The following is a 23,821-nucleotide window of genomic DNA, read 5'->3' on the forward strand; positions in this document are numbered from 1 at the left end:
CTTCAAAACTTCTCATATTTGCAACAATGAAAAAGACGGTTTAGTGTAACGCAAAGTTTATTGTTTAAAACTCTTAAATAGTCTTTTTTTTTTAAACAGCATAAAGAGATCTTTCCTGGCTTCTTTCAGACAGATGGCATGATTCTCAGAGGGTTCCTAACTTTGGACATGACATCTTCCTGTGGTCCGGTGTGTGCTCATTTTACCCCCCAAAAAATGATAAGCAGACACTAAGCTGTTTAACTATTCAATCGTCACCTCGTAGGATGAAAAGCTTTCTGTTGTATGTAGAAAATTACATATGACGCACACGAGTTCTTTTAAGAACCCCCTCTAGTCGACCGGACGAGAAACACATAATTGCAGTCGTTTTTCTTCGGGTGAGCACAGTTGTCGTGGTGTCCAGGGCTCAGGAGACGGTTTACATGTCGAGGAGCAGCACTCGGGGGTCCTCCACCACGGACTTGATCTTGCGCAGGAAGGTGACGGCCTCCCTTCCGTCGATCAGGCGATGATCGTACGTTAGAGCAACGTACATCATGGGACGGATCTCAACCTGCGGGAACGACAAATGTGTTCACACGACTCAACACCTTAATTAACCTTAATTTTCTTCGTGGGTTTGGTTTGAACAGCTGCCCCAGTATATATGCTGCCCCGACGGATACATGTGTAGAGACGTTGTCTCCCTCTAGTGGTCATAGTAATGCATTGATGAGTTTGACAGACGCACAAGTTAAAAAGTTTGATTCAAGAGCACATAAACCTTAAAATGACGCCTGTAAAGAGAACACTTGAAACTTAATTTAAAATAAAACGTTTTTCAAGTTCTTAAAAAAAATTGCTTCTTAGATACCATTAACTACAAACCATTAGAAAACATCTGCCAGGCAAATACAATTGAAATACTAAGAATGGTTTAAAAAGCAATGTATAATTAAAAAGTAAAAATATCTGGAAAGTGAAGAGCAAGAAAACACGTTGAAAAAGAGCACAATTGCCTTGTTATTCAAAGACAATAGCTCCTCCATGTGGCGATCTTCGGTATTTTACCAAACATTTACCGCAGAAAACTTAAAAAGAATCTACACAATAGTTCCTTGATAGCGCCAGGTCATTGGTAAAGTCAGGATCAACTAATTCAAGCTAAATATTTAACAAACAAAAAAAGACCTACCTTTCCATTGATCGCCACCGGCCTGTCAAAGATGCCGTGCATGCCCAAGATGGCCGACTGCGGCGGGTTGATGATGGGCGTGCCAAACATGGACCCGAAGACGCCGCCGTTGCTGATTGTAAAGGTTCCTCCGTCCATGTCCTCGACCGCCAGCTCGTTGTTGCGAGCCTGAGGAAATCATACGCTCAGGTTAGACGGTTGGACGAACGACAAAGAAAACATCCCGACGCGCCGCGCACCTTCTCGCCCAACATGTTGATGGTCTTCTCGATGTCTGCGAAGTTCATTCCCTCAACGTTCCTAATGACGGGGACGACCAGACCCTGCAGGAGAGAACAAATCAATCAGCAACAACCGTCACGCTGTCTTTCGACGTTATTATTCATGATCATTTTACCTTTGGCGTTGCCACGGCGACGCTGATGTCCACGTAGTCCCTGTACACGATCTCTTTGGTCGTATCGTCGATGGCTACAAGAAAAACAAATGACATATCTATTAAATTATTTTTCTTAAATGTCTTCCAAGGTTCACGACGAGCAGCTGCAGCAGCAGACCACCGAGAGTGAATGTTGGGGAAAGTCTGAGGTTAGTTTACCGCCGTTGACAGCAGGCTGGTCGGTCAGAGCGTAGGCTGCAGCTTTCACAAAGGCAGACATGAAACCAAGCTTGATGTTGTGCTTCTTCAGGAAGGCGTCTTTGTAAGTCTTCCTCAATTCAGAGATGTTGCTGCGGAGAGAAAAAAATCAACACTGTGAGATAACCCTATAGACAATAATGTCAATTATCATATGTATAGTCTCCTGCTGCACAAAAACAACCATATACTTGTTTTTTATCTATTTAAATTAGTCTTTTTGGTTAAAAGTAAAGCATAAAATTGTAATTTACACTGATTAGTTTTAACAAATAATCCAAAATCAGACCAAGAAAATCTTTTAATATAAATCTTATTTCAATTTAAATTAAAGTTATGCAATTCTAAGAATGCACTCACAGAAAAGAATTAAATATTTTACTGAACAAAAGAAACATGATGTAGTTTTAAAAGTTTTGAACTTCTCGCACGTTAATAATGAGAATTGTATCTATTATTTTTGTAGAATAAAAGTGTCTCATTTCAAGTAGCAACACTCGTTTAGTCGTTATCCATGATTATTGTCTGAAAGTTGACTGATAAGTCACATAAATAAGTGACAGGTCTCGAGTAAATGAGTGACAAAATCTATCTGGTCTGAAACTCCCAGCAAGTCTCACATACGTCATCCTTCTGTGTCGCACGTGACTTAATATTTATCCCCATCATCAGAGCGCCTGCAACTTCCACTCCCCAAGTACACTCCTAATCCTTTCACCGTTTCCCCTTTTTTAATTGTTTGTTTTCCTGTCTCTAACCCTGTTGGAGCTCTAGGGTTTCGCCGCTAACGCGATTAGCCCCTCCCAAGACACAGACTCTCCGCGAAAGGAGAGAAGAAGCGATAAAAATCTTCACTTTCTAGAGCCGGTAAATCTTATTGGCCTGTCATAAAAGCCCATATCGGCGGAGGCCGCCCCCCACTCAGCGCGCCGGTCTCTGCGGGCCCCCGCAGATGCTCCGGCCTCATGCTCCGACTCGCTCCTTCGGCTCCAGCTGAGCCCCGGCCTGGGAAGTCTTCCTCCAGACCGTCAATGTCAATTCAATTAGGACGCAGAGAAAACCCTGAATAGCCGAAAGCCGACACCACACATTTGCCGGGGGGGGGGGAAGAAATCCTCAAAGTGTCCTCTCAGGCTCCGGGGTCCAGTGCAGACAACAACATTTCCTTGTAAATTAATAAAAACCTGTTTCCACCGTTCTTATCTTGGTTTTTAGATGGAATTAGGCCCAAATATTTACATTCCTGTCTTTAAGGGGGTATCGAGTTTCAAAAAGCTTTTTCCGCTGCGTGATTCTGATCGAAGCACTTGAGCACTTTTAACACCAACACACAGCTCGAGCCGGACAAATGCATCACGAGACCCTGATGAAATCACTTCTGTTTACTATCGTAGCGAGGACGCCTCCTAACATCATCTCCACAAACATGTCACCTGCTCCACAGTCATTTTGGTCACTACTGGACTCCAAACAAGTTCTTAATACAAGCTGCAAATGATTGATGCATATTGGACAATAACCATGTAAATAAATAATTAAATCAGTTTAGATTAAAGTTAAATTATCGTCAATTTAATAAATATGTTCAGTTAATATTTTGACTGTAAATAATTTTAATAATTCTTAATTATATACAGCCACCATGTGGCAACACAACTTGATTGTTTGGTTTTCCAATTAAAAGAAACAATCCGTACCTCATGTCGATTTCATTGAACGTGGTCAACATCGCACAGGTGTTCTGGGCCTCCTTCAGTCTCTGAGCGATTCTCAGTCTCATGCGATTCATCTTCACCTGAAAACAGGAAACGGATTCAACAATCTGACGATATCATAGCGAGGTACTTGAGATTTAGAACGAGTCACATTTACTGAAAAACTAGCTTTTTTTCTTTTAATTGTTGTCGTCTTCCTGTTGCAATTTAACACATTCTGACTCTACACATTGACTAAAAGTCATCTCTGAACTTCTCTGAAACCAGAGAAACGTGGCTTTTGACTCATAAACAGACCAGATTCAACTGCACAAGAGTTCTCAGCTCAATAACCGCACAGCTGCAGAGATGAGTTCAGTGAGAGGGATTAAGACGAAAACGTGTCAGTCGGTTAAGAGCACATATTTAAGTTCCACTCAAAAACCATAATCGGAATCAAGTCCTACCATGGCAGCTAAAAACACCTGTGCACAAGCGCAAGTTTGCTATTGTCAACATGTTAAAACATCTCAGATGTCTCTCTGGACTTCTTCAGGGTGTTGTTACTACGTTTTAGATCTTTGACTTACCCTGCTCTCAGTCCTGCCAGGCTTGGCGCCTCCGGCCGCGGGAACCCCGGGGGCCGCGGGAGTGATGGTGGGCTTGATCGCCGACACTTGTGGAGAGAGAAACAAGGAAGGAAGAAGCAGCTTTAGTCAACATCGGTTTAGCCGCCCGCGTTCCGGTCCACGGAGCCGCAGAGTCATTAATCACGGCCGCGCTCGCTGGGTTCGACAGCACAGATGTCGGGCCCGGGCGGCTCTCACATGACATTGACCGTCTGTCTAACCTGGTTTGGAGTCCATAGCATGTGCTGGCACAGGTGGCACAGGGGGCATGCTGGTTGGGATGGGGCCCACAGCTGACGGGGGAGGAGGGGGAGGGGGAGGAGGTGCAGAAGGAGCTGCTGCTGCTGGAGCTTCGGCTTTAGGGGCTTCTGCTGCTTTGGGAGCTCCAGCTGAGGACAGAGACGACAGTCGATCAAATCACCGACTGATCTACGTCTGAATGTTCTACACTGGGGTATGAAAACTGTAGAAACTTTTTGCAAATGTGTTTTGTTATTATACTTTTTACAGTATACCATTAGGAGTTCCATAACGCACCAAGTACAAGAAAAAACATTAAAACTACACACATCCCCAGGAGGGTTGGAATATAGATTGTTTGATTTAAACAACATTATTTTAAATTTATTATTTTTTAGTATCATCAACATTTACAATTTAACCACTACGTAACTGGTGACATGCCGTTCGCGATACAACCACTAGAGGGTTCTGTCTCAATTCAAACATCTCCCAATTCCCTCACAGCAAAGCCTATCCAGTTCTCAGACAGAAAGTATTTACTCTTGTAGACTCACTTCCAAACTTAATTAGTGTAAATAACAGATTAATGACAGAACTTCATCACTCCTTAGTAATACAAAAGCTGATAAACGCATATGTATGAATACTTTTCTCTTTGCTGCAAGTAAACATCTGTAAAAATGTATTGACACAACTCATCTCATCTCATCCAAAACAAACACCAGAGCAGCTACGCGTCACTTGCAGGCATATATCGGTGAGAAATGAATGCAGAGGAGGACAAAAAAAACTTGTGAACGATGATTCATTTTTCTCAGCAGTTATGATTTCTTATCTGTGTAATGTTCACACGTGACAACGTTGACACCTCTAGTATATATGCATTTTTTTATGCCTTATTAGAGACAAAGTGGGAACCAAAATTACATAATTGAGGCTTTTCAATAAGTCATTTCACAACAAATCGGGGATACTCAATCTTTTTTCATTGAGGGCCACATAGCTTTTCCCTTCTCGGATGGGGGCCGGGGTCAGTTTGTAACAAAAAACGTGTGATGTTCGCATGGGAGCCCAAACTGTAAAATGTTTTCCAGAATGCCACACATAAAAAAATAACCCTCATCGGATTTCTTCACATAAAACGGTCCATGGAACCTTTCTGTATGTTAATCCAAACAAGTCAAGGTTAATCTGGCCCTAACATTATGAGTAGAAATGTGTGGTTCTATATTGTTCAGGGGGCCAAGCCAAATGTGGAGAAGATCCATATCCAGCCTGCACGCCGTAGTTTGTGGACCACTGGTCTAGATCCTAACTTTTGTTAATATTTTTGTTTAGCGTCAAGTTGGATTATTTTAAACGTACCTCCTTTGCGCAGCTTGAACAGTGCAGTTCCACCCTCAACTTTTCCTCCATCTGGCACCAGGAGCTCCTCGATCACTCCGGTATGTGGAGAGGGAACTTGCACCGACGTCTGGGGGAGAAACAGCAGTTTAGATTAAATATTATTTCATTTTTTAAGCATTACATTCTTGTCACACACATTGATCTTCACGAGTGAATGATGTACGAACTACGATGAAGACTGAAAGTTTGATTATTCAATGTTAAAATAATGCCTGATTCAATATTTTTTCACCATAAATGGTTAACATCACAGTGAGAGCGATACCCTCTTAACTACATCACCTTGTCGGTCTCGATCTCGCACACAACCTCGTCCTCCAAGACAGAGTCTCCCACAGCTGCAGGGACAGAAAAACGTTAATAAAAAAAACATCCATCCGACACCCTTAAGATCTGGAAGTGCATCTGAATTACCTTTTTCCCACCTCACGTCTCCCTCTGTGACAGACTCCGCGAAGGCAGGCGTCTTGACTGTGACGACCTCATCTCCTGCGGGACAGATTAGAGTGTGAGCGTCACTTTGCAAGTTGGCTGGGAATCGTGAGACGGCATAGGGACGTACTGAAGGCTACAGAAGTCCTGAAGTAATGGATCTGGTATATGCTGGATCGAGGATCCGATTTTCTGCACAAACACAACCGTTAAGTACAGATGTATACCGTGATGTGTGCTTGACATGGAGGCTTAATCCAGCTATTAAGGGGATCATCACGGTCGGGTCAACATCTGTACTTACAAAGAGTTGTTGAAGGTAGCAGACGGACCTGCAGATATTGCTGTTGAAGCGGAGAGAAGAGAGTTAGAGATTTCCTGCCAAACTGCACTCACTTAAGTCAAGTCACTCACCTGCTGTCGCCCGACGTGCCAGTACATTATTCCCCTGTTGGAGGAGAGGAGAACTATTTTCAGTTTTTTATGTGATGGACTCAAACAGCTGAGACTAGCAGGAGGTCAAAGGCCACTCAAACATGACGTGCAGGCACTCTCGACGCAAACACACTATAGATAGGAGCTGAAACTGTACAATACTGTTAATAATGCAGACAATTTTGCCACCAGACGTCTCGGACCACATTGAAGATCAAATCCACCCACTATGTTGTTTGAGTGACATTTAAATCTGGTCAGAAACCACAAGTTAGGAGTTGAGCTGCAGACACTCGCTCTCATGTTTGTCGAAAACCTCTAGACAGGATATAGAAGCTCGGTCGTGTGGGTGAACGAGTTGAAGACGTTCTTCTGGGTAGATTAACATATCATTAATTAAAATTACTCATGATGGTTCTGGCAGCTGGAGTGATGGTTAAATGAGATTAACATTAACTTAGCTTGGCCATGACTCGCTATGAACTCGACCGTTGTTGTATCATTTTCAACATTGATCACTGAAAACTCAATTTAGTTTTGTAATGTCTTTAAATGCGTTTTAAATCAACCCCAAAAAATGGTTTGGCCATAGAATCATGTTATATCTCAGTCACAGGTCTTATAAATCCACATATTGAGGGGGACCACTTTTGCTTTCTTTGATAGAAGCTTTTTATTAATTAATAAAAAGAACTTGTGTACATCCATGTACATGATATCTATGAGCGCAGTGACATGTTATTTAAAGAATTCACGTGATCCTTTCTAGCTGACAGTCAAGTCCAGCAAAAACTTTCTTTCAAGTCACAAGCAGGTCTGAACAAATCCGGCAACACCTGGTTATACAAACAAGACCTTTTGATTTATCTGGTGAAAGGATTAGTTTATCTGTGCAACGATGAGAAAGGCAGGACAGGTAACGTATGACGAGTTGACACTATACATAATTTATGCAAGTCAGAGCATTGAAGGTCTTGGAATAAATCAGTTGTTACTTCAATATTTACATCAATAAAAGTCCTTCAGCAGCTTGAGTTGCTCTTAATAAAGATGTTTCTTGTAAATGTCATCACCTAATGCTACATTTCCTTAAAGTCAATATTATCCTGGAAGAAAAGCAGAGTTTCTAGACCTGAAGTGTAACTATTTTCAGTTACTGGTTGTGTAACCGGTTTGTGGAATGTAAAACAGTGAACCGTTCACTTCAACTGGAGAGCTGCTGTTGTGTGAATAAGGTGTATTATATATACACAATTATGTGATTAATGTTGTAGGTTTGGCACAACATAAACCTGTACTGTAATGCATTTAACTGTAATAATCTAGGATTGATGAAGAGTGACAGATGTTTCATTTGGTATTCAATAGTACAGAGAACTTTGTTTTGATTGTTTAAGCGCTTTGTGACCCTGGTCTGGAAAAGCGCTATACAAATAAAAATTAATTAACATAAAAGGCGTTTCCATAGTGATAACAGATGGTTGTTTTAAAGTTTGTCTTTAAAGGGCATGACCCCATCAAAGTTACAGGTAGTGGTTATTTAAAGTGTTAATGGTTTTTACTGTGTAGATACGTAGAAGTTTTTTTTTTAGCGTTTGCCATTAAGCTTTTTGTCCAAATGTATAGCCAGTAACAAGGCTTTCGTCATAGGTTTCTTATCACAATTCAAGTCAATAGTGATGTCACTACAGAGCTCCGTTGTTATCTAAAAGTTAACGGTCGGTTTCATGTGAACAATTGATGAAGACAAATAAAATCCTAAACAAACAAATTATCTAAATCTCAGTCTCTGCTGTCAGTGGAAGTAAATACAAGACACTGTGTTGATCAGATTGCGAGTTTTCGAGTCAAAGTCCAGAGGTTAAAACTACAACCTACACGTCCGACTTACATCTAAGCTATACATTTTAATGCCGATGTTGGAAACATGCGCTTAACTTCGTATGACATGTCAAATATAAAAAGTTCCTGGACATAAATCCACCAGGATGACCTTAAGCTAGCAGTGTTTGGCTACAACTAGCATGTTGCTAACAACTGCTGCCTTAGGGAGTAATAACTGAAACTGACACTATTCAAAAATAACTGCATTTAAACGCGTGTTTATAGTAGTTTAATCCGGTGGTTACAGTCATGATATCGTACAATAAAAATGCAGAGGGAAGTTGACTGTCAAACTGTCCTTGGCTCACATTGCTACGGCCTGGGCGGGCCCGGAGATGCTAATGCTAATGCTAACCGTGGGAGAGCACCTTCAACTGTCGCCTGGAAAGCTTTCAAAACATCAGCCAAACACCGTCTATCCTGGCGGGTGTCCTACCTGGCGGAGGAGAGACAGCGAGCGGCCAAAGTTGCGGGAGAGACACCGGGAGTGAGCTAACATGGTGGCTGTGCGGCGGCAGCCAGTCAGCGGAGAGGGAAGCGCCGGTGTTCGGGAGTGACGGCGGAGCTGCCGGAGGTGGACAGGAGCAAACCAAGATGGCGGGCGGAGGGGGGGAAGGGACAGTGTAGAGGTGGGCGATACCACTTCTACCTCGGGGGGTCAGTCATCTCTATTTTCAGCGAACATTTTAGATTATTAATCTAATCTAAAATGTCAAGTTTAGGTGACTATAGAAGACTGGAAGACACAAACTTGTGGGGTCTTCTTCAGGAAATTCTGCACGTTAAAAGATGCAGGATTATCTTAATTTAAAATGTTTTTGTAAAAGTGACATTCATTCAAACGGGGTCACAATAAGGCTTCAGTTTCCCCCTACAACTTAGGGAAAAGGACGAGGGACACCCTGGAAAGACCTGCATTCTCCTACATAATATGTTTATATACATTAAACACACTTTACTTTTCGTGAAATTAAATAAATACCACCCCTTCATATTTTTGATTTTACATCCAACAAGGAACTTTTTTTTTACATATACATTTTAAACATTCAACTTAATTGAATGTGTCAATTTGAGCAAACTATAGCTCAAACATTTTTAAATCATATCATAAATGAACAAGTGATTCAAGGATTTACTGAATGTAGGTTCTGATCACACCTGATAAGTGAAGTGTTGAAGGTAATTGAAGAAAAAATACAAATTCAGTATTAAGAAAACATATTTTTGTCATCTTTTGATTCGGTTCTATTGTAAACGATAAATAAATGTATAATTGAAGGTAACGGCCAAAATCACAACTTGAAAAAAACCCAATCATTTGAATTTTTTCAACATTTAATTGGAGATTTAGTATTAAAAGGAATTCCTACGAATGAATGTTTTAGAGGTTGGCTGACACACTTGTAAATACTCAACTGACGCTCGAGTGAATGGAAACCCAAGATGAACGGAGATGCTTCTGAACGCACCTACACGCTCGGTGGATGATGCGTTCAGGCACACTTCGGAGTTTATCTCTGGCCACGCCCCAGTCCAGTAGGAGTCTCGGTTCTCCTTCACGCCAGCTGACAGTCTGCACAGGCCGTCATCTCGACTCCCCACCCAGCAGCAACAGGTACGTCTGTGAGTGTGTGTGTGTGTGTGTGTGTGTGTGTCCCTCGTGCCTGGAATTTAACCAAAATCTACACTTAAATTCTTATTAATGATCTTTCAACTAAGTTATTAAGTTTCGATTAGTTATGGATTTTAAAAAAAATAAATGTAAACGTTGAAAGCTAGTTTGACAAGAAATTAGAAACAACATTCAAGTGTTTTCATGAAACCCTAAAACAGAAAATACATGATTTAATACTATAATTTTTATTTCTATGCTGACAATTCAACACTGACAATTTTTCTGAACTAGTTATTTTCACATTAGTGTCAGCAACGTATTTTTTTAATGAGTAAAATTGATATTTTTAACTTGATAGATCATGTGCAATGTTTTTGAGTAAATTTGATGTTGTACTTGGACTAAATAAATAAACTTAAAATCAATGTGTTTCTGAAACTAAGTAATGACGAATAAACCAGAGAAAAATACTTTTATTACTAGAAAAAATGTTTTAATACACAAGTTGTATATTATATTTATAAATATTTCAGACATTTTTTTTATTTAGATAGATAGATAGAACTTTATTGATCCTCAGGAGCCTAAAATGAAGTTTGTAAATTGGATTTTTAAAATATATCAAAAATATTTGATTAAAAACTCCTGCTGTGAAAAACAGAAGTAAAACTTCAAAGATAAATATTTATCAAACACACACCATTGTAGGCTACAAAGTACTTTCCAGTGGATGAACCGACTGCGTTCTTGTTGTATTCTTAAATCAATGCATTATAAATATTTAAAATATCAGGATCAGAAACTTTGTTTTGAACAGAACGTAGGCATTTCTTGTGGTGTCAGTACAGAATGAAATCATGAAACAACACAGAAAATAAGCAATAGAAAAACAGTGTCATCTCACTTCGCTTCACAACTATAAGATGAGTGTCTTTTTGAAACAACTGACAAGTGATTTAATTTTCAACAACAAAAATGATGAGGAAAAACAACATATGATTTGATATGTATTTATACAACCATTATACACAATAATAGTAAATAAGTAAATAAAGAAAATAATCTGTTTGCCTTGTCTATAATATCTATATCTATAATGCACATTAAAAGTAATAAAAAAGCATTTTAAGTTACGTATAACAGAGGTAGAAAAATGCCAGCATGCGACTCAAGAACGTTCAAAGAAACGGAGAGACAGATTTAGTCACTTACGGACAGATTTGTGCATCATGCCTAACATCATCTATTTGTAAAAATACATGTCCTAAATTCATATAATTACAACTTGTATTTGAGAGATGAAAATATGAAATGATATCTTTATTCAATTATTAAAATAAAACAGTATTTCTATATCATATTTTACAGGATAAGATTAAATAATTGAAGCAACTTGTTTAAATATGAATTAGTTATAAAAACATTTAAACATTTTGACTGTGTTAATAAATTAAAAAAAGAAAGTAGTCTCAGCATGTTCAACAATCATCTGTGACGCACACAGACACACAACTCGGACTCTGCATCCTACATAAGATATAGACTAACTAGATGTTTGTAATTTATACCTGAATAGTTAAAGAAAAAAAAGTTCTAATTTGCTGAGACACAATAGTTTACACACGACCGCAGATTTTAGTTCAGAGCTAAGAATCAATGAATCATCAGGAATATATTCGGATACGTAGTGAACAAAAATACCTTTGATGACATCACACTCACCGCCATTGTTTTTCACCGACCGACAGCTGCTGAAGTTAAATCACCGTGGCGACGAGTCAATAAAAGTGTTTATCAAATGACATTATTAAGCCTAATAAAAGTTAAAATCAACATATTTTTAAACAAACAATAGAAGAAAAAACGACTATAATTAAGATTAAGATAACAATAACTAAAAGTTGAAAAAAAACAACAACATAAAAAGGTCATTAAAGTTGTCGAATAATAATTGTTGAAAATGTATCTTTAAAAAAAACAATTGTAGGAAAATAAAAATGACAATCAAACAATGCCTTGTGGTGAGCAGCCCCTTCAACACACCCACTTCCTATATCAATCAAGATCTTTCCCCCTTCTGAGAGTATAATGCCAACATTAAGTCATGCAATAAACTTGCAGCTTCTGTGGTTAAGACTTTTGTAAAGGAAACGCAGATGAGTCAGTGACAGTGTGGGCTGGAGGGTTTCAGGAGGGTGTCTTAATAATGTTAACCATTGAACCGTGCTGCAGTACCTTCATCGAGGCTCTCCGGAGTCTTTTCAGTTACGAGTCTTTTTCGTGTGACTTCCAGAGAAATCCAGCGGCGAGCATGAACCTCAGCCTCCCCGACCAGAGCCTGCACAGCGACGGCTGTATCGACGAAGACAATGCGGACGACAAGCTGCCTTGCTTCCGTCGAATGTACGAGGAGCCTCTGGCCTCCTACTCCAACGGATCCATCATCTCGCAGCTTCTCAGAAAAACCATCCACAGCAAGAGGTCTCTGGAGGAGAGCCACTTCTTCCTCTCGGGGTCCGAGTCGACGCCGGAAGATCCTGTTTCCTCCAAGGATGAGCCGTCCTCGCCCGGCGGTCACGAGCGGGAACCCGTTTCGGACCACCTCCAGGCTAAAAGGGCTCGGGTGGAGAACATCATCAGGGTGATGGCGAGCTCGCCCAACAGCAGGCAGTACAGCGACGGCGAGAAGGCCGAGGGCGACATCAGGGAGGCCAGGGAGGCGTACCGGGAGAACAAACGCAAGCAGCGACTTCCTCAGCACCAGGAGCACAGCATCGGTGGCCCCACCAGGAGACGACCCCCCAGCGACGACTCCAAGGACGAGGAGTGTCACAAGCTGAAGGAGCAGCTCCACAGCATGCAGAAGCTTCTGCATCAACTCCAGGAGAAGTTCCTCCAAGTTTACAACCAAGAAGACCCCGAAAAAGCGGAGACCAGCGCCGATGACGTCAACTATGGTTTCGGTGGGAAAATTGAAACTCGTAAAGACCGGACAAGACCAGACGCTTGTTTGGAAAGTCTGAACATCCAAGACGCCTTAAAGGAAGAACTCATCCGAGCTGTCAACGACTGTGTGGACCGGGTTTTCAAGAAAGTCTCCTCCCCGGACCTTGACCTGTCACCACAAATGTCTCCCGACGACCGCGCCGTGTCGGACAGAACGAACCAGCTGACCTCTTCCGCTCGCGACCAGCCTCAGATCGAGGAGACGCCGATCAAACCTCGATCTTTGGAGTTCTTTGAAAGCCCAGAAGCCCAGAGCCCGCAGGACCAAACAGAGGCGCTGTCACTGGTGGTCCGAAAACCAACAGTCACACCCTTGAGCTCCACGACCGTTAAGCGACCCTACCCCGTGCACCAGAGCCCGTTCCAGTTCAACTACAGCACCCCGCTGCACGACAGCCAGATCCTGGAGCACCTCCTGAAGTTCGGTCCGCATTCAAACTTCGCCGCCCTCCACTGCCTGCCTCCTTCGATGGACAGAACCTCGCCCGACTCCGTGGACCTGCCCTGGGACGCCATGGCCATGAGGTCCAAAGTAACTTCGAGCCACCTCGGCCACCACGCTCGTCCCTCCGCCCTCGGGTCGGTGTCGGTGGATAACCTCTGCCTCCCTCACGTCAAGATCGAGTGCGCCGACTTGCAGGCGATGGCCGACCGCAACCCGTACCTGTCACTCAACATATCCTTTTTTAAAAAAACGATGATGGTTATTTTTTGACGCCTGTATGTTGCAGCTGTACATTTAAAGTATAGCTTTCTTTATGAGGTTACAAGAGGATTAATATTCCATGTCAAGTTCATCCCACTGTAAGATAATAATGTCCAGTATAACAACTTCCTGCCAGCAAAGACTAATTGACAATATAGGTAACAACCTATTGGTCTTTAAAAAAAAAAAAAAAATCCAATGGTAGCGATTAACGCTGACTTTTTTTTGTAGTGAAGCCCAAAGTTCTTCTGACTAAATGTGGCTTAATTTTGTGTTTGAAAATTAATTCTGTGTTGCGTTTTAAATGGGCACCAGCAGCGAGGTGGCGCTGTGGTTGGTGCAGCGTCACAGCAAGAATAGTGTAGGTTTGAATCCCCGTGTCCTTTTTGACTTGCTTTTCCTCTAAGCACTCCGGTTTCCTCCTCCATTTTGAAAACACGTACAGGTTAATTGATGTTGATAGTTTTTAGTGTTTTTAAGTACCTGGGATAGACTTTTCGGGGATGTGCAAAAAAAAATGTTAGGCTATCAAACTCTGATGTAAACAGAAAAAAATAAGATTTTTTTTTATAGATTGTATTCATTAATTCTTAAATTAATGTAGAAGAATGAAATTCCAAAAAAGAAATACTGAAAAAAAACTATATTTATAACAAAGCAATAGTCCATCTACAATTGACTTTTATTATTCTTACACATAAGACAAAAATATCATTGATTTTCTTTATTCAGCTTAAATATACTAAAAGAAAAAGGCTTGCAGGTGAGTCTGCAGCGGTTTGTTTAAGCAAAGCATTACATGCCGTACCTGTTTATATGTTTCTATACAATCCATACGGTCCATTTATCTGAGCTGTTTGGGCTTCATCACAGCGCGGGCCGATCCTCCGACTTCAAGGAGAATTTGCTCTTTGATCTGACGAAGCCCACAGAAAATTACAGCATCTTCTTTAATCTGAGCCGAGTAATGACTTTAAGTCCAGAGAAAGACAAATAAAAAGGAATACAAGGCTTTGATAAGAATTGCCAGGAACAAAAGGCAATTTTTCAAAGGCAGAGAAAGCATCGGCTTCTGTTTCAGGAAGCGTCGTTTTTTCATACTTGAAAAGGTGCAGGATCTCTTTCTCTGTCATCAGAGTGATGGGGGGGCATCTGAGAGGTCACATCTGAGTGCTGGTGGAAACCACAAGTGCCTGTGGACCCGAACACTTGAGCTCTTGTCTTGAGCATTTGTTGTCGGACGCCCGCGTCTGTGTGTGTGTGAAAGAATAACAGTGCTGTCGCCCGAGTGCGACTTGATGTTTTCCTCAATAAGGATTTATTTCGCAGCTTAAATGACATAAAGAAAAACCTCCCTGTGTTGAAAGGAATGATCCGTGAGAGCCCTCAGTGTTTCCCAATAAGCGTCTTGTCTACTATCCCATCAGTAATGTTAGCAGTGAATCTATGATACACACAAAATTAGAGTTTAACTGTTTTTGCTTTGCCACCGAAAAGATTTGACGTTTCATATTACTCCTCCAAGGTTAGTCCATGAATATTTGAGTTAATAGCTGAAGATTTATGCTTTGATATCACAGTAGCACCCAGCAATTCTTCAGAAGGGCCAACTAAACACAGACCAGATTCACCTGCACAATTGTCAAGAATTACACAGGCTTCTCAGTACAATAACCTAATTTCTGAAAACACAAATCAAAAGATTACTGTTGAACTAGTGAACAATAGTCTGTTTTAAAAATGTAAAATAGGTCAAATTCATCATCTTAGTTTGATTTTTCATGTCTGTTTTGTCTCAGCGAGAAGGTTGCCGGTTCACTTCCTGGTCTGGAGGGAGCCATCTTCTGACCTCTGTTGGTTGTTGTTCTACCCTAGTGTTGTTTTTACTCCGGGCACTCCGGTTTCCTCCCACCGTCCAAAATTGATGATTGGGAACTTTGGGAAATTGTCATAGGTATGAGTGCGTGTGTGAATGGGTGTCTATCTTTGTGTGTCTTGTGACAGACTCGCGTCCTGTCCAGGGTGTCCCCCCCACCTCTCGCTCGATGAAACTGGGATTGGCTCCAGTCCCCCATGAATAAATGTTTGGAGTTCCTTTTCCATTTAAACTGTTACTCTGAAAAATGAAAGAATTGACTTCATAAAAACCACATACAGTCAACCCCGAAAAAAGTAAATCAACTTCTATCTGACCTGTAGTGACAAAGTGTTAATTATTACAGATCACTAAAGCTTAAGAACCTCAGAATCTAGCTAACCCATGGTCACTAAGCTAACTCTGGAACTTTGTACCTGGGTTTGAGTCCAGGTCAAGAAACCAAGGCTGCTTCCACTACACCCAATCTCTATTTATTTCTGTGCTCACTCTGGTTTTATTTATCGTTTTCCTGTGCTGTACCTACACCTATTGGACATTTTTTGGTTCCTGCTCCTGCCAAGTTCTATTGTATTGAACTGAAGCGTAACGTGAGGTTCTTTATTTCTTTATATTCATCTTCAGATTTAGAAAAAGAATCAAATATAATTTTTGCTATGATCAATGATTTTTTTTTTTCATGTTGTGTTTATATCTAGAAAGTATTGTATCTAGTAAGAAAAATGTATTGGTGTAGTATTGGAGCAAAATTATGGAATTTTTCTTAGATTTTCCGTTCAGGACGTATATCCATCTGTTTCAGTTGGTGTTTTTTTGACAACCCTTAGCAGTGGTTACGGACCCCTCTGATGAGACCATGGTTGATTTGGGTCACGGATAACTCGCTAGTAAGTAAGTTAGTAAGTAATTTGTATTTATATAGCGCTTTTCCAGACCAGGGTCACAAAGCGCTTAAACAAACAAAACAAAATTCAATAAAGTATATACTTTAAAGGTCAAGATAATAATGAGAACAGGAGTTCCAGAAAATCAAGGAAAAGCCTGAACAAGGCTAGCAGTATAAAAGCATTTTAAGCTAACAGCTAATATAAAAGGAGAGCAATTGATTGAACCTATGAACCTCTGAACTTCTAATAAGATGGCGAGGTACTAAACCAGGTTAGATACTTGAAATTTTGAGTTCAGACAAGCGGGGGAAAAAAGCACCTATCACCCCAAAACTCCATCCTTGGAGTGATCTACAAGGCAATAGAGAGGAATAAAAGCAAGTATCAGTCTGTCTCTTTAAAAAAAGAAATCTTTCTAGTGCAAAGAGTCTCTTTGAACAATGCCACATCAATCTTTAATCCCCACTTCCTTCATTTCAAAGGTAGAGTTTTACTAATAAATGTGTGTTGGGGTGACCACATAAGGAAATATTATGACCTAAGGCACTGCGGTGCACTACAGAGGAAACTGCCAGTGTGCTTCTTCTTTGCCACGGGGGGAAATCTGACAAGCTCTGGAAAATCAATCTTGTTATTGACACGTAAGATCGGGAGGAAACCTGAGCCTTATGTTGTAAAGGCGACAAATGTTTTCTTGAAATCGGGTTAATTAGGTCCGAGAATCGGCTCCTTTTTCCAAAACATTGGACGACAAGCCGCCCTAACTGCCAGACATGAAGTGCTTTACTCCCTAATTAAAATTCCCTAATCTAATTGGTAATTGTGTTTTGCCAATAAGCACATGTTAGAGTCATTATTGACTCTGTGGTTAATGCCGAGCTGTTCTTTAGCGAAATTCAATTAAGCCGGTAGATTGATGCAACTCAATACTCCACCCTGCTATCACTTTGCTACGTTGTGTGTTCTTGTGTGTCAAACTTAATTGCCGGTCGCCTTAACGTGAGCGTGCACATCCAGGAGGGTCTCACCCCGAGCCATCTGAAGAAGGCCAAGCTCATGTTCTTCTACACCCGCTACCCGAGCTCCAACGTGCTGAAAACCTTCTTCCCCGACGTCAAGGTAAAAAAAATACACAACGCTTTTCATTTGTCCTGCGATTAAACTCCCCGCCGTCGACTTGTGTCTGTTTGGCTCGTGACAGAAACGGCGGCAGTGTGTTGGAGGAGAGAAACAAAAAAGGCAGAGGGGTTTAAATAACAAAGGCGTTGAGCCGCTAGTATGTCCTGGGGGCAGAGCGAGATACACGGGCATTCTCTCTTTAAAAAAGCCAATCCAGTCAGCAAATGAAGTGACAAAGACTCTGTAGGAAAGGCATTGCTATTGAGTGTCAACACATGGTTGGTATTAGAGACTTGCAACCAGGCGATGCTGAGCTTTTGAGAGCTGACCCTAAACACCACATCCTGTGTGTTCGGTAGAATGTCGTCTACTTTCGCCAACCCTAGCTCCTTATAGAAGTTTATTTTAAAAGCTTCTCAATACAACTGTATTAATCTGTTGATGATGAACGTATGCACAAATATTATAAAGTCTCTGTTACGGTTAAAGTATTTAAAGGGACGGTTAGTAGAGGTGGGCAACAACACAGGGTGTTTTTAAGGGTCCATTTAGTCGTACGCCGAAAATTCTAGTCCACCTTTCATAACTGTCAGATATGCTGGTGTAGATACAAAACGTGTCCTTTTGTGTCCGCCTGTTGATGAGGTTAACAACTACCAACAATCAGAAATCAGGGAATATAAGTAAATAAAGGACATAGGAATAAATGGGAAGATTGAATAAATGTACAAAAGTTAATTTTCCCCAACCATTTCGATATTTAAGAGCCATTTAACAGGGTTGTGTTTCTCTTAAGCAAGTTCAGAGCTCAACACTGCATCCCAAATCGCCCTTCTGTTTGTGTGTATCAATGTAAACGGAACTTTCCAGGGTAACCGATTTCTGATCAAATTTGCTTGTATAAGAGAAAACCCTGCCCTGGAGGCAAAAAGTAGAAGCTAGCAGTAAAATAAAGGAGTTCCTCGGAAATATAGCATGTTTTTTACTCATTTTCGATAACAAAAAAAGCCTACTAAAAGCACGCACCACACACACTATTGGGTGTCCAGGATTTGCTGGTTTTCCTGGGTGAAAAAATATCTGTATTTTTCTCAACGACTTAATAATCTTCTATCCTATTCCTGGGGGAGGGGTGATGGTCTTTGTGAAACTCAAAACCAACCTCCACACGTTTCTTTTTCTGTTTGCGCTATTTTAAGAGACAAACTTGTGTGAGTGTTTGACATATTGTGGCCCACTATAGATGGGTAGTCCTGGCCATGTGGTTTTTCAAGTCTACCTTCACTGCAATGTTGCATCCTCTGTACTTTATGATTATGATCTGATTTGGTCCCGTCCACCAGTTCTTCCTCCGATTTTATTTTGAGGCCGCTACCTGATATCAAAGACAAAGTGAAGTACCAACACAAACATTGGGTTCTTGTTGTCCCACCTCAATTGTTTCTTCGATCTATTTAGCAAAACTTTAATTTCACCACGAGAACAGAGCAATAGTTCAGACTTTAGATAGTCCAGACATTCAGTCCTCTTACTGGCACAACATCTTTTGCTATTTGTGGCAAGCCTTGGAAACTTCTCTTGAAGCCAATGCACTTCCACAACCCTATCTTTCACATTTTGCGTATGGAGCCAGTGTCGGGCCCCGATGGTGTCTGACCTCCAGGGTCAGGGGGGAAGTATGCCGTCGCACTGCCCGCAAACGTCTCCTCCTTGCTTACAATTCCACGGTGGGAAGTGGCAGTGGACAAAAGAGCGACTAATCCCAGTGTCTGATTCCATCCTATCAGCCCGAGTCAACGAGAGGGAAGCTTCCTTCTGTCCTTACGCTTTCTCACCCTTCACACCAGTGGGAAGAAGCGTCTTTGAAGCCGGCCCAGCCCTTAGGCCCTTTTCCCCCCCCCATGACTTTCTGGATGACGAGATAGAATAACAGCACTAATGTCAAGACTGAGTCTAGAAACACAGAGGCCTGGCAGATGTTTTTTCACGGTGGTGGGAAAAGATCAGAGAAAATTAATGTTGCAGAGAGTGACAGGCGATTACCAAGAATTCCTGCCCGCAGGTACCACATTTCAGCCAATTACAGAAACCGTCTTAATCAAGCTTGTGATTATTTTTCCAATTTAAATAAAATAACTTTAATTTCTTCACTTGAAAATTGGAAAAACAAATGACTCACTTCAATCATCGACCAAAGACGCGTTTGTTCGTCGGCTGTTCGTCAGCCACAGTCAGACGCAGGGTCGTAGATAAAGCCATAGGCTTTTCTTTCGGTGAGTCCAAATCACAATATGCATTTCATCATTTATTTTTCTTCCTCTTGAATCCACTCTTGGCACATAGAACGGCAGACTCACTTTTGGAAACTTAAAATAGACAAAAACAACATGACCAAAATAGAAGACATTTTCTTACACTGGATGAGGAATGTCCTGTGACCCCTAAAAGTTACTACCTTATATGTTGTTTTTTTCAGTTCTGTCACATATTCATGTTGTTTTTTTGTCTACAGTTTAACCGCTGTATCACATCCCAGCTCATCAAGTGGTTCAGCAACTTCCGGGAGTTCTACTACATCCAGATGGAGAAGTTTGCCCGACAGGGCATCGTCGACGGCATCAACGACGTTAAGGACATCACGGTCAGCCGGGACTCGGAGCTGTTCCGGGCTCTGAACATGCACTACAACAAGGCCAACGACTTCCACGTGAGTTTCGTTAGTCATCTTCCTTTTTGTGATTTTTTTTTTTAATGCTCTTCTTTGAACCGAGAAATTTACTGAAACTGCATTCCACCGGTGTTACTAACCTATACTGCTAGCTTTCGCGTACTGACCTGTGTGTCACGCCGCACCTGCGGCTGCCAGCCTAGGGCACCGTTATCCAAACTCCAGGGTGACGCTCTATCAAACTGTGGGAAGAGGAAGCCACGAAATCCCACTAAAACAACTCCGGATTAGAGGACCCGTACGCCTGAGCGAGACCGAGATTGCTACTGATGCGGAATGCTGAGAAAGACTGAGGGCTGCTTGGTGGGAAAGGGATGCGACGGTTTTCTTTACCTTGCGACCAAGACATTCCTTTCCCAGGGATGTTTGTGTCAGGAGCTGATGGGGAAAGACAACTGTCTAATGCCAACAACTCTACGGGGTGGGAAACACTGCCCATGAGAGGGGTTTATCTTCCGTCTCATAGGGTGCCCCTGTTTGAACACATCGGTTCTCTCGCTATTCCCTAACACCCCTAAGCTGTGTCTCAAATCGCATACTTGCGTACTAAAACTTTTAGTGCATAAGTGCATCTCGATTCTTAGTAGGCGAAATGTAGTGCGGCATGCACACTAAATTGGCGTACTTAAACGCCCACAAAACTGAATATGGATCGATGGTCACTTTCTACCCTAAACCACTAACATCTTAGTGACGGAAGTTACGTCATATATATATATATATATATAGGATGACACATCTTCACTGCTGATACCGGCGTAAATATCTAGCCAATATTTATTTTCTTATATTTCTTGATCCAAACTTTCAAAAAGTGCCGCCAGAAGGTGTCGGCGATAGTGTTCCAATCATCATTAAATAGTAGTAGAAGAAGAAGCTGTTGCGTAATTTCCGGTTAGTGCGTAGCAGCAGTGTTTGATTTGAGACGTACTATCTGTGGAGAATTTGCGTACTAGTTAGTACGTACACTATCCTCATGCATACTAACCGCCAGTGCACTAAGAGAAGTATGCGATTTGAGAGACAGCTCCTATCTTTTACGGTTCCTTTTTAACCTTGAATCCTACCGCAAACGAACCATTGAATCCTTCAATGACTCTCTTGCTCTGGCTCAGACCTCATCGAGGTACTCTCCAAAAAACGTTGGTGGAAATGTTTAGCCCTTGAATCCACAAAACGTGTTGCATTACCAAGGCGTGACAGTGGTTCTTTGCCTCTGAGATCTACCACCAGGAGCCATGAACATAACTTAAAAATTCTTACTGTATGGAAACCACGTCGGCCCACAGTATCGATCAGGGTTGGGCAATTATAATTCTTCAAGGGCCACATTAAACTCTGTGAATGTTGTTAGGGGCCGTCAAGCAAAAAGAAAGACGAGAAATCCCTCAAAAAAGGACATTAGTCATTAGGCCATGACATTTATTAAGCTGAATAAGCTGCAATTGTATTCTTGTATATACAAGTTTTTTTCAAAACATTTCTTCAACTAACTTAAAAAAAATGTTATATACTTATACTTGAAAAATGACACACAAGAAAGGAGGGAAAAAGTAAATAAGTGTGAAAATGTAAGTGAATAATAAATACAAAATACATTTGTTCATTTATACAGGCCGCACTTTGCCCATGTCTGGTACAGATCGCTCTGGCAACGTTAAAAAATAGCTTGAGTAACACTTTTGGTAACATGGATCTCTTGGGTATCGTGATGTTCAGGGAAAGGTGATACTTTGGTATTGTGAGGGTTTTGTTCCAATCCTTGAACAGCGCAATATCTGGATAACAAACTTGACTCTTGGATAACATGTAACTTGGTAAACCCTTGGATAAAGCAGGTGTTAAAGGTTTCACGAGAGGAGTTTAAAAGAGAAAAATACACACCGCACCTTTACCTCAACAACTGTACGTTCTGTTGTGTGTTTGATCTCGAGCAGGACGCCCGTAAGAAATAATCGCTCCTTCGTGTCTATTAGCTGGTTAAGGCGCAAGAAAACAAGCGAGCTAATCAAAGAGGCCTCTAATTGAACATTAATGATCGATCCCACGCCGCCGAGAACAAAGGGAGCACTTCTCTTTCATCGCGTTTGAAGACTGATCGGAGCCTCTTCTCCTCCAGGTGCCCAACAAATTCCTGGAGGTTGCCGAGATCACGCTGCACGAGTTCTACAACGCCATATCTGCCGCCAAAGACTCGGATCCCTCGTGGAAGAAGGCCATCTACAAGGTGATCTGCAAGCTGGACAGTGACGTCCCTGAAGAGTTCAAGACCTCCTCGTACGTCTAAAGACCCCCCTGAGGGGACAGCGTCACACGCCGGGATACACGACCCCCGCGTTTGTAGTGAGCTTTAGTAGTTTGTAAATCTGTACAAAAAAAAACCTAGATAGTCTGGAATAAGTTGACTTTTTCTGTTGTTACGTGTTCATTATTTACACCGGTGGAGTCATCGTCGCGTCATAACGAGGATAAAAATGAGAATCAATTTAAGAAATATGGAAATAAATAAAGGTTAAAGCAGAAATTAGAGGAAAAAAAGAATAACAACTGAGAGAGAGAGAAGAAAGAAGATTTACTGATGGAAATAAGAAGATGAATAACTGGAGAAATCATATATTTAATGTAGAAATAAATTAGTTTTTATTTATTTATTCTCTCAATTTGTATTAAAATGTTTTAAAAATCATCATATAGAATAATAATTTGATTGACACATTCAGTATAATTCTCTCCAAGTAGTTATTTCATTCATATATGCAACTGTTAGTTTAAATTTACATTTCCTTTTATTTCTTCGTATTTGACTTTAAATGATTTCACATCTATCTCCTTTTATGGCACTTCTGGGATTCCATACATATCATGTAGTGTAGATCATTTTGTAGGAGTGCACACAATTATTTATTAGCTGAGATAAACATTTTGGTTGTTTTGCTACTTTTTATTTTTTACCTGTGTTAGTGTGTACTCAGTGTGTGTTTTGTTTCATCTTTCCTACGTGCATGTGTGAAAAAAAGGTATTTTTATCACGTGTATTTGAAGTCAAATCCAATCACGAGTGATGATTAAAGACGTCGAAGCAGCCCCTTGTTACGTGGTCGCTCTTTATTGATTGACAGGTGGATGAGAGTTCGGTCAGGATGTCAACTTAAGCTAACCGGGAGGAAGCCCCGGGCAGAGCTAGGACACAAAAGCAGCTAATAAAAACAAATCAATATTTTCTTTAATTCAGCCTTATCTGTTTGATAGTTTAAGATATAGTTTTACTTTTTTACTGATTCTACCGTTATTTCATTGTGTCATTAATATGTTTTTTATCATTACATTTTTTAAACATAAATGT

General features: G+C 41.0%; 2 protein-coding genes across 2 annotated transcripts; one reads left to right on the forward strand and one right to left on the reverse strand.

Annotated features, from left to right (window-relative positions):
* Window positions 1–39: 39 nt before the first annotated feature.
* Window positions 40–9,115, reverse strand: dlst (dihydrolipoamide S-succinyltransferase). Its single transcript, XM_087779423.1, has 15 exons — window positions 8,975–9,115; window positions 6,634–6,667; window positions 6,524–6,563; window positions 6,350–6,411; window positions 6,202–6,276; window positions 6,070–6,125; window positions 5,746–5,854; window positions 4,359–4,526; window positions 4,099–4,184; window positions 3,512–3,609; window positions 1,776–1,906; window positions 1,575–1,648; window positions 1,417–1,500; window positions 1,178–1,345; window positions 40–556 (listed from the first exon to the last, which is right to left on the reverse strand). Exons 1-15 carry the CDS (start codon window positions 9,035–9,037, stop codon window positions 422–424), a joined length of 1,383 nt encoding a protein of 460 aa, XP_087635549.1. The 5' UTR covers window positions 9,038–9,115; the 3' UTR covers window positions 40–421.
* Window positions 9,116–10,101: 986 nt separating this feature from the next.
* Window positions 10,102–22,767, forward strand: prox2 (prospero homeobox 2). Its single transcript, XM_087779424.1, has 5 exons — window positions 10,102–10,156; window positions 12,450–13,838; window positions 17,643–17,750; window positions 20,263–20,457; window positions 22,598–22,767. Exons 2-5 carry the CDS (start codon window positions 12,468–12,470, stop codon window positions 22,763–22,765), a joined length of 1,842 nt encoding a protein of 613 aa, XP_087635550.1. The 5' UTR covers window positions 10,102–10,156; window positions 12,450–12,467; the 3' UTR covers window positions 22,766–22,767.
* The last annotated feature ends 1,054 nt before the right edge of the window (window positions 22,768–23,821 follow it).

Source organism: Callionymus lyra, chromosome 18 (genome assembly GCF_982586985.1).
Source record: "Callionymus lyra chromosome 18, fCalLyr1.hap1.1, whole genome shotgun sequence".
Classification (NCBI taxonomy): domain Eukaryota; kingdom Metazoa; phylum Chordata; class Actinopteri; order Syngnathiformes; family Callionymidae; genus Callionymus; species Callionymus lyra.

Bases quoted from the DNA above. Each gene is read 5' to 3' on its own strand.
- dlst (XM_087779423.1), bottom strand. From the start codon at position 9,037: ATGTTAGCTCACTCCCGGTGTCTCTCCCGCAACTTTGGCCGCTCGCTG. The intron at 6,564-6,633 runs GTGAGTGACTTG...CCGCTTCAACAG, and splicing joins GGCACGTCGGGCGACAGCAG to CAATATCTGCAGGTCCGTCT. The intron at 5,855-6,069 runs GTGATGTAGTTA...TTTCTCCCCCAG, and splicing joins GCGAGATCGAGACCGACAAG to ACGTCGGTGCAAGTTCCCTC.
- prox2 (XM_087779424.1), top strand. From the start codon at position 12,468: ATGAACCTCAGCCTCCCCGACCAGAGCCTGCACAGCGACGGCTGTATC. The intron at 13,839-17,642 runs ATATCCTTTTTT...GTGAGCGTGCAC, and splicing joins ACCCGTACCTGTCACTCAAC to ATCCAGGAGGGTCTCACCCC. The intron at 17,751-20,262 runs GTAAAAAAAATA...TTTTGTCTACAG, and splicing joins CCTTCTTCCCCGACGTCAAG to TTTAACCGCTGTATCACATC.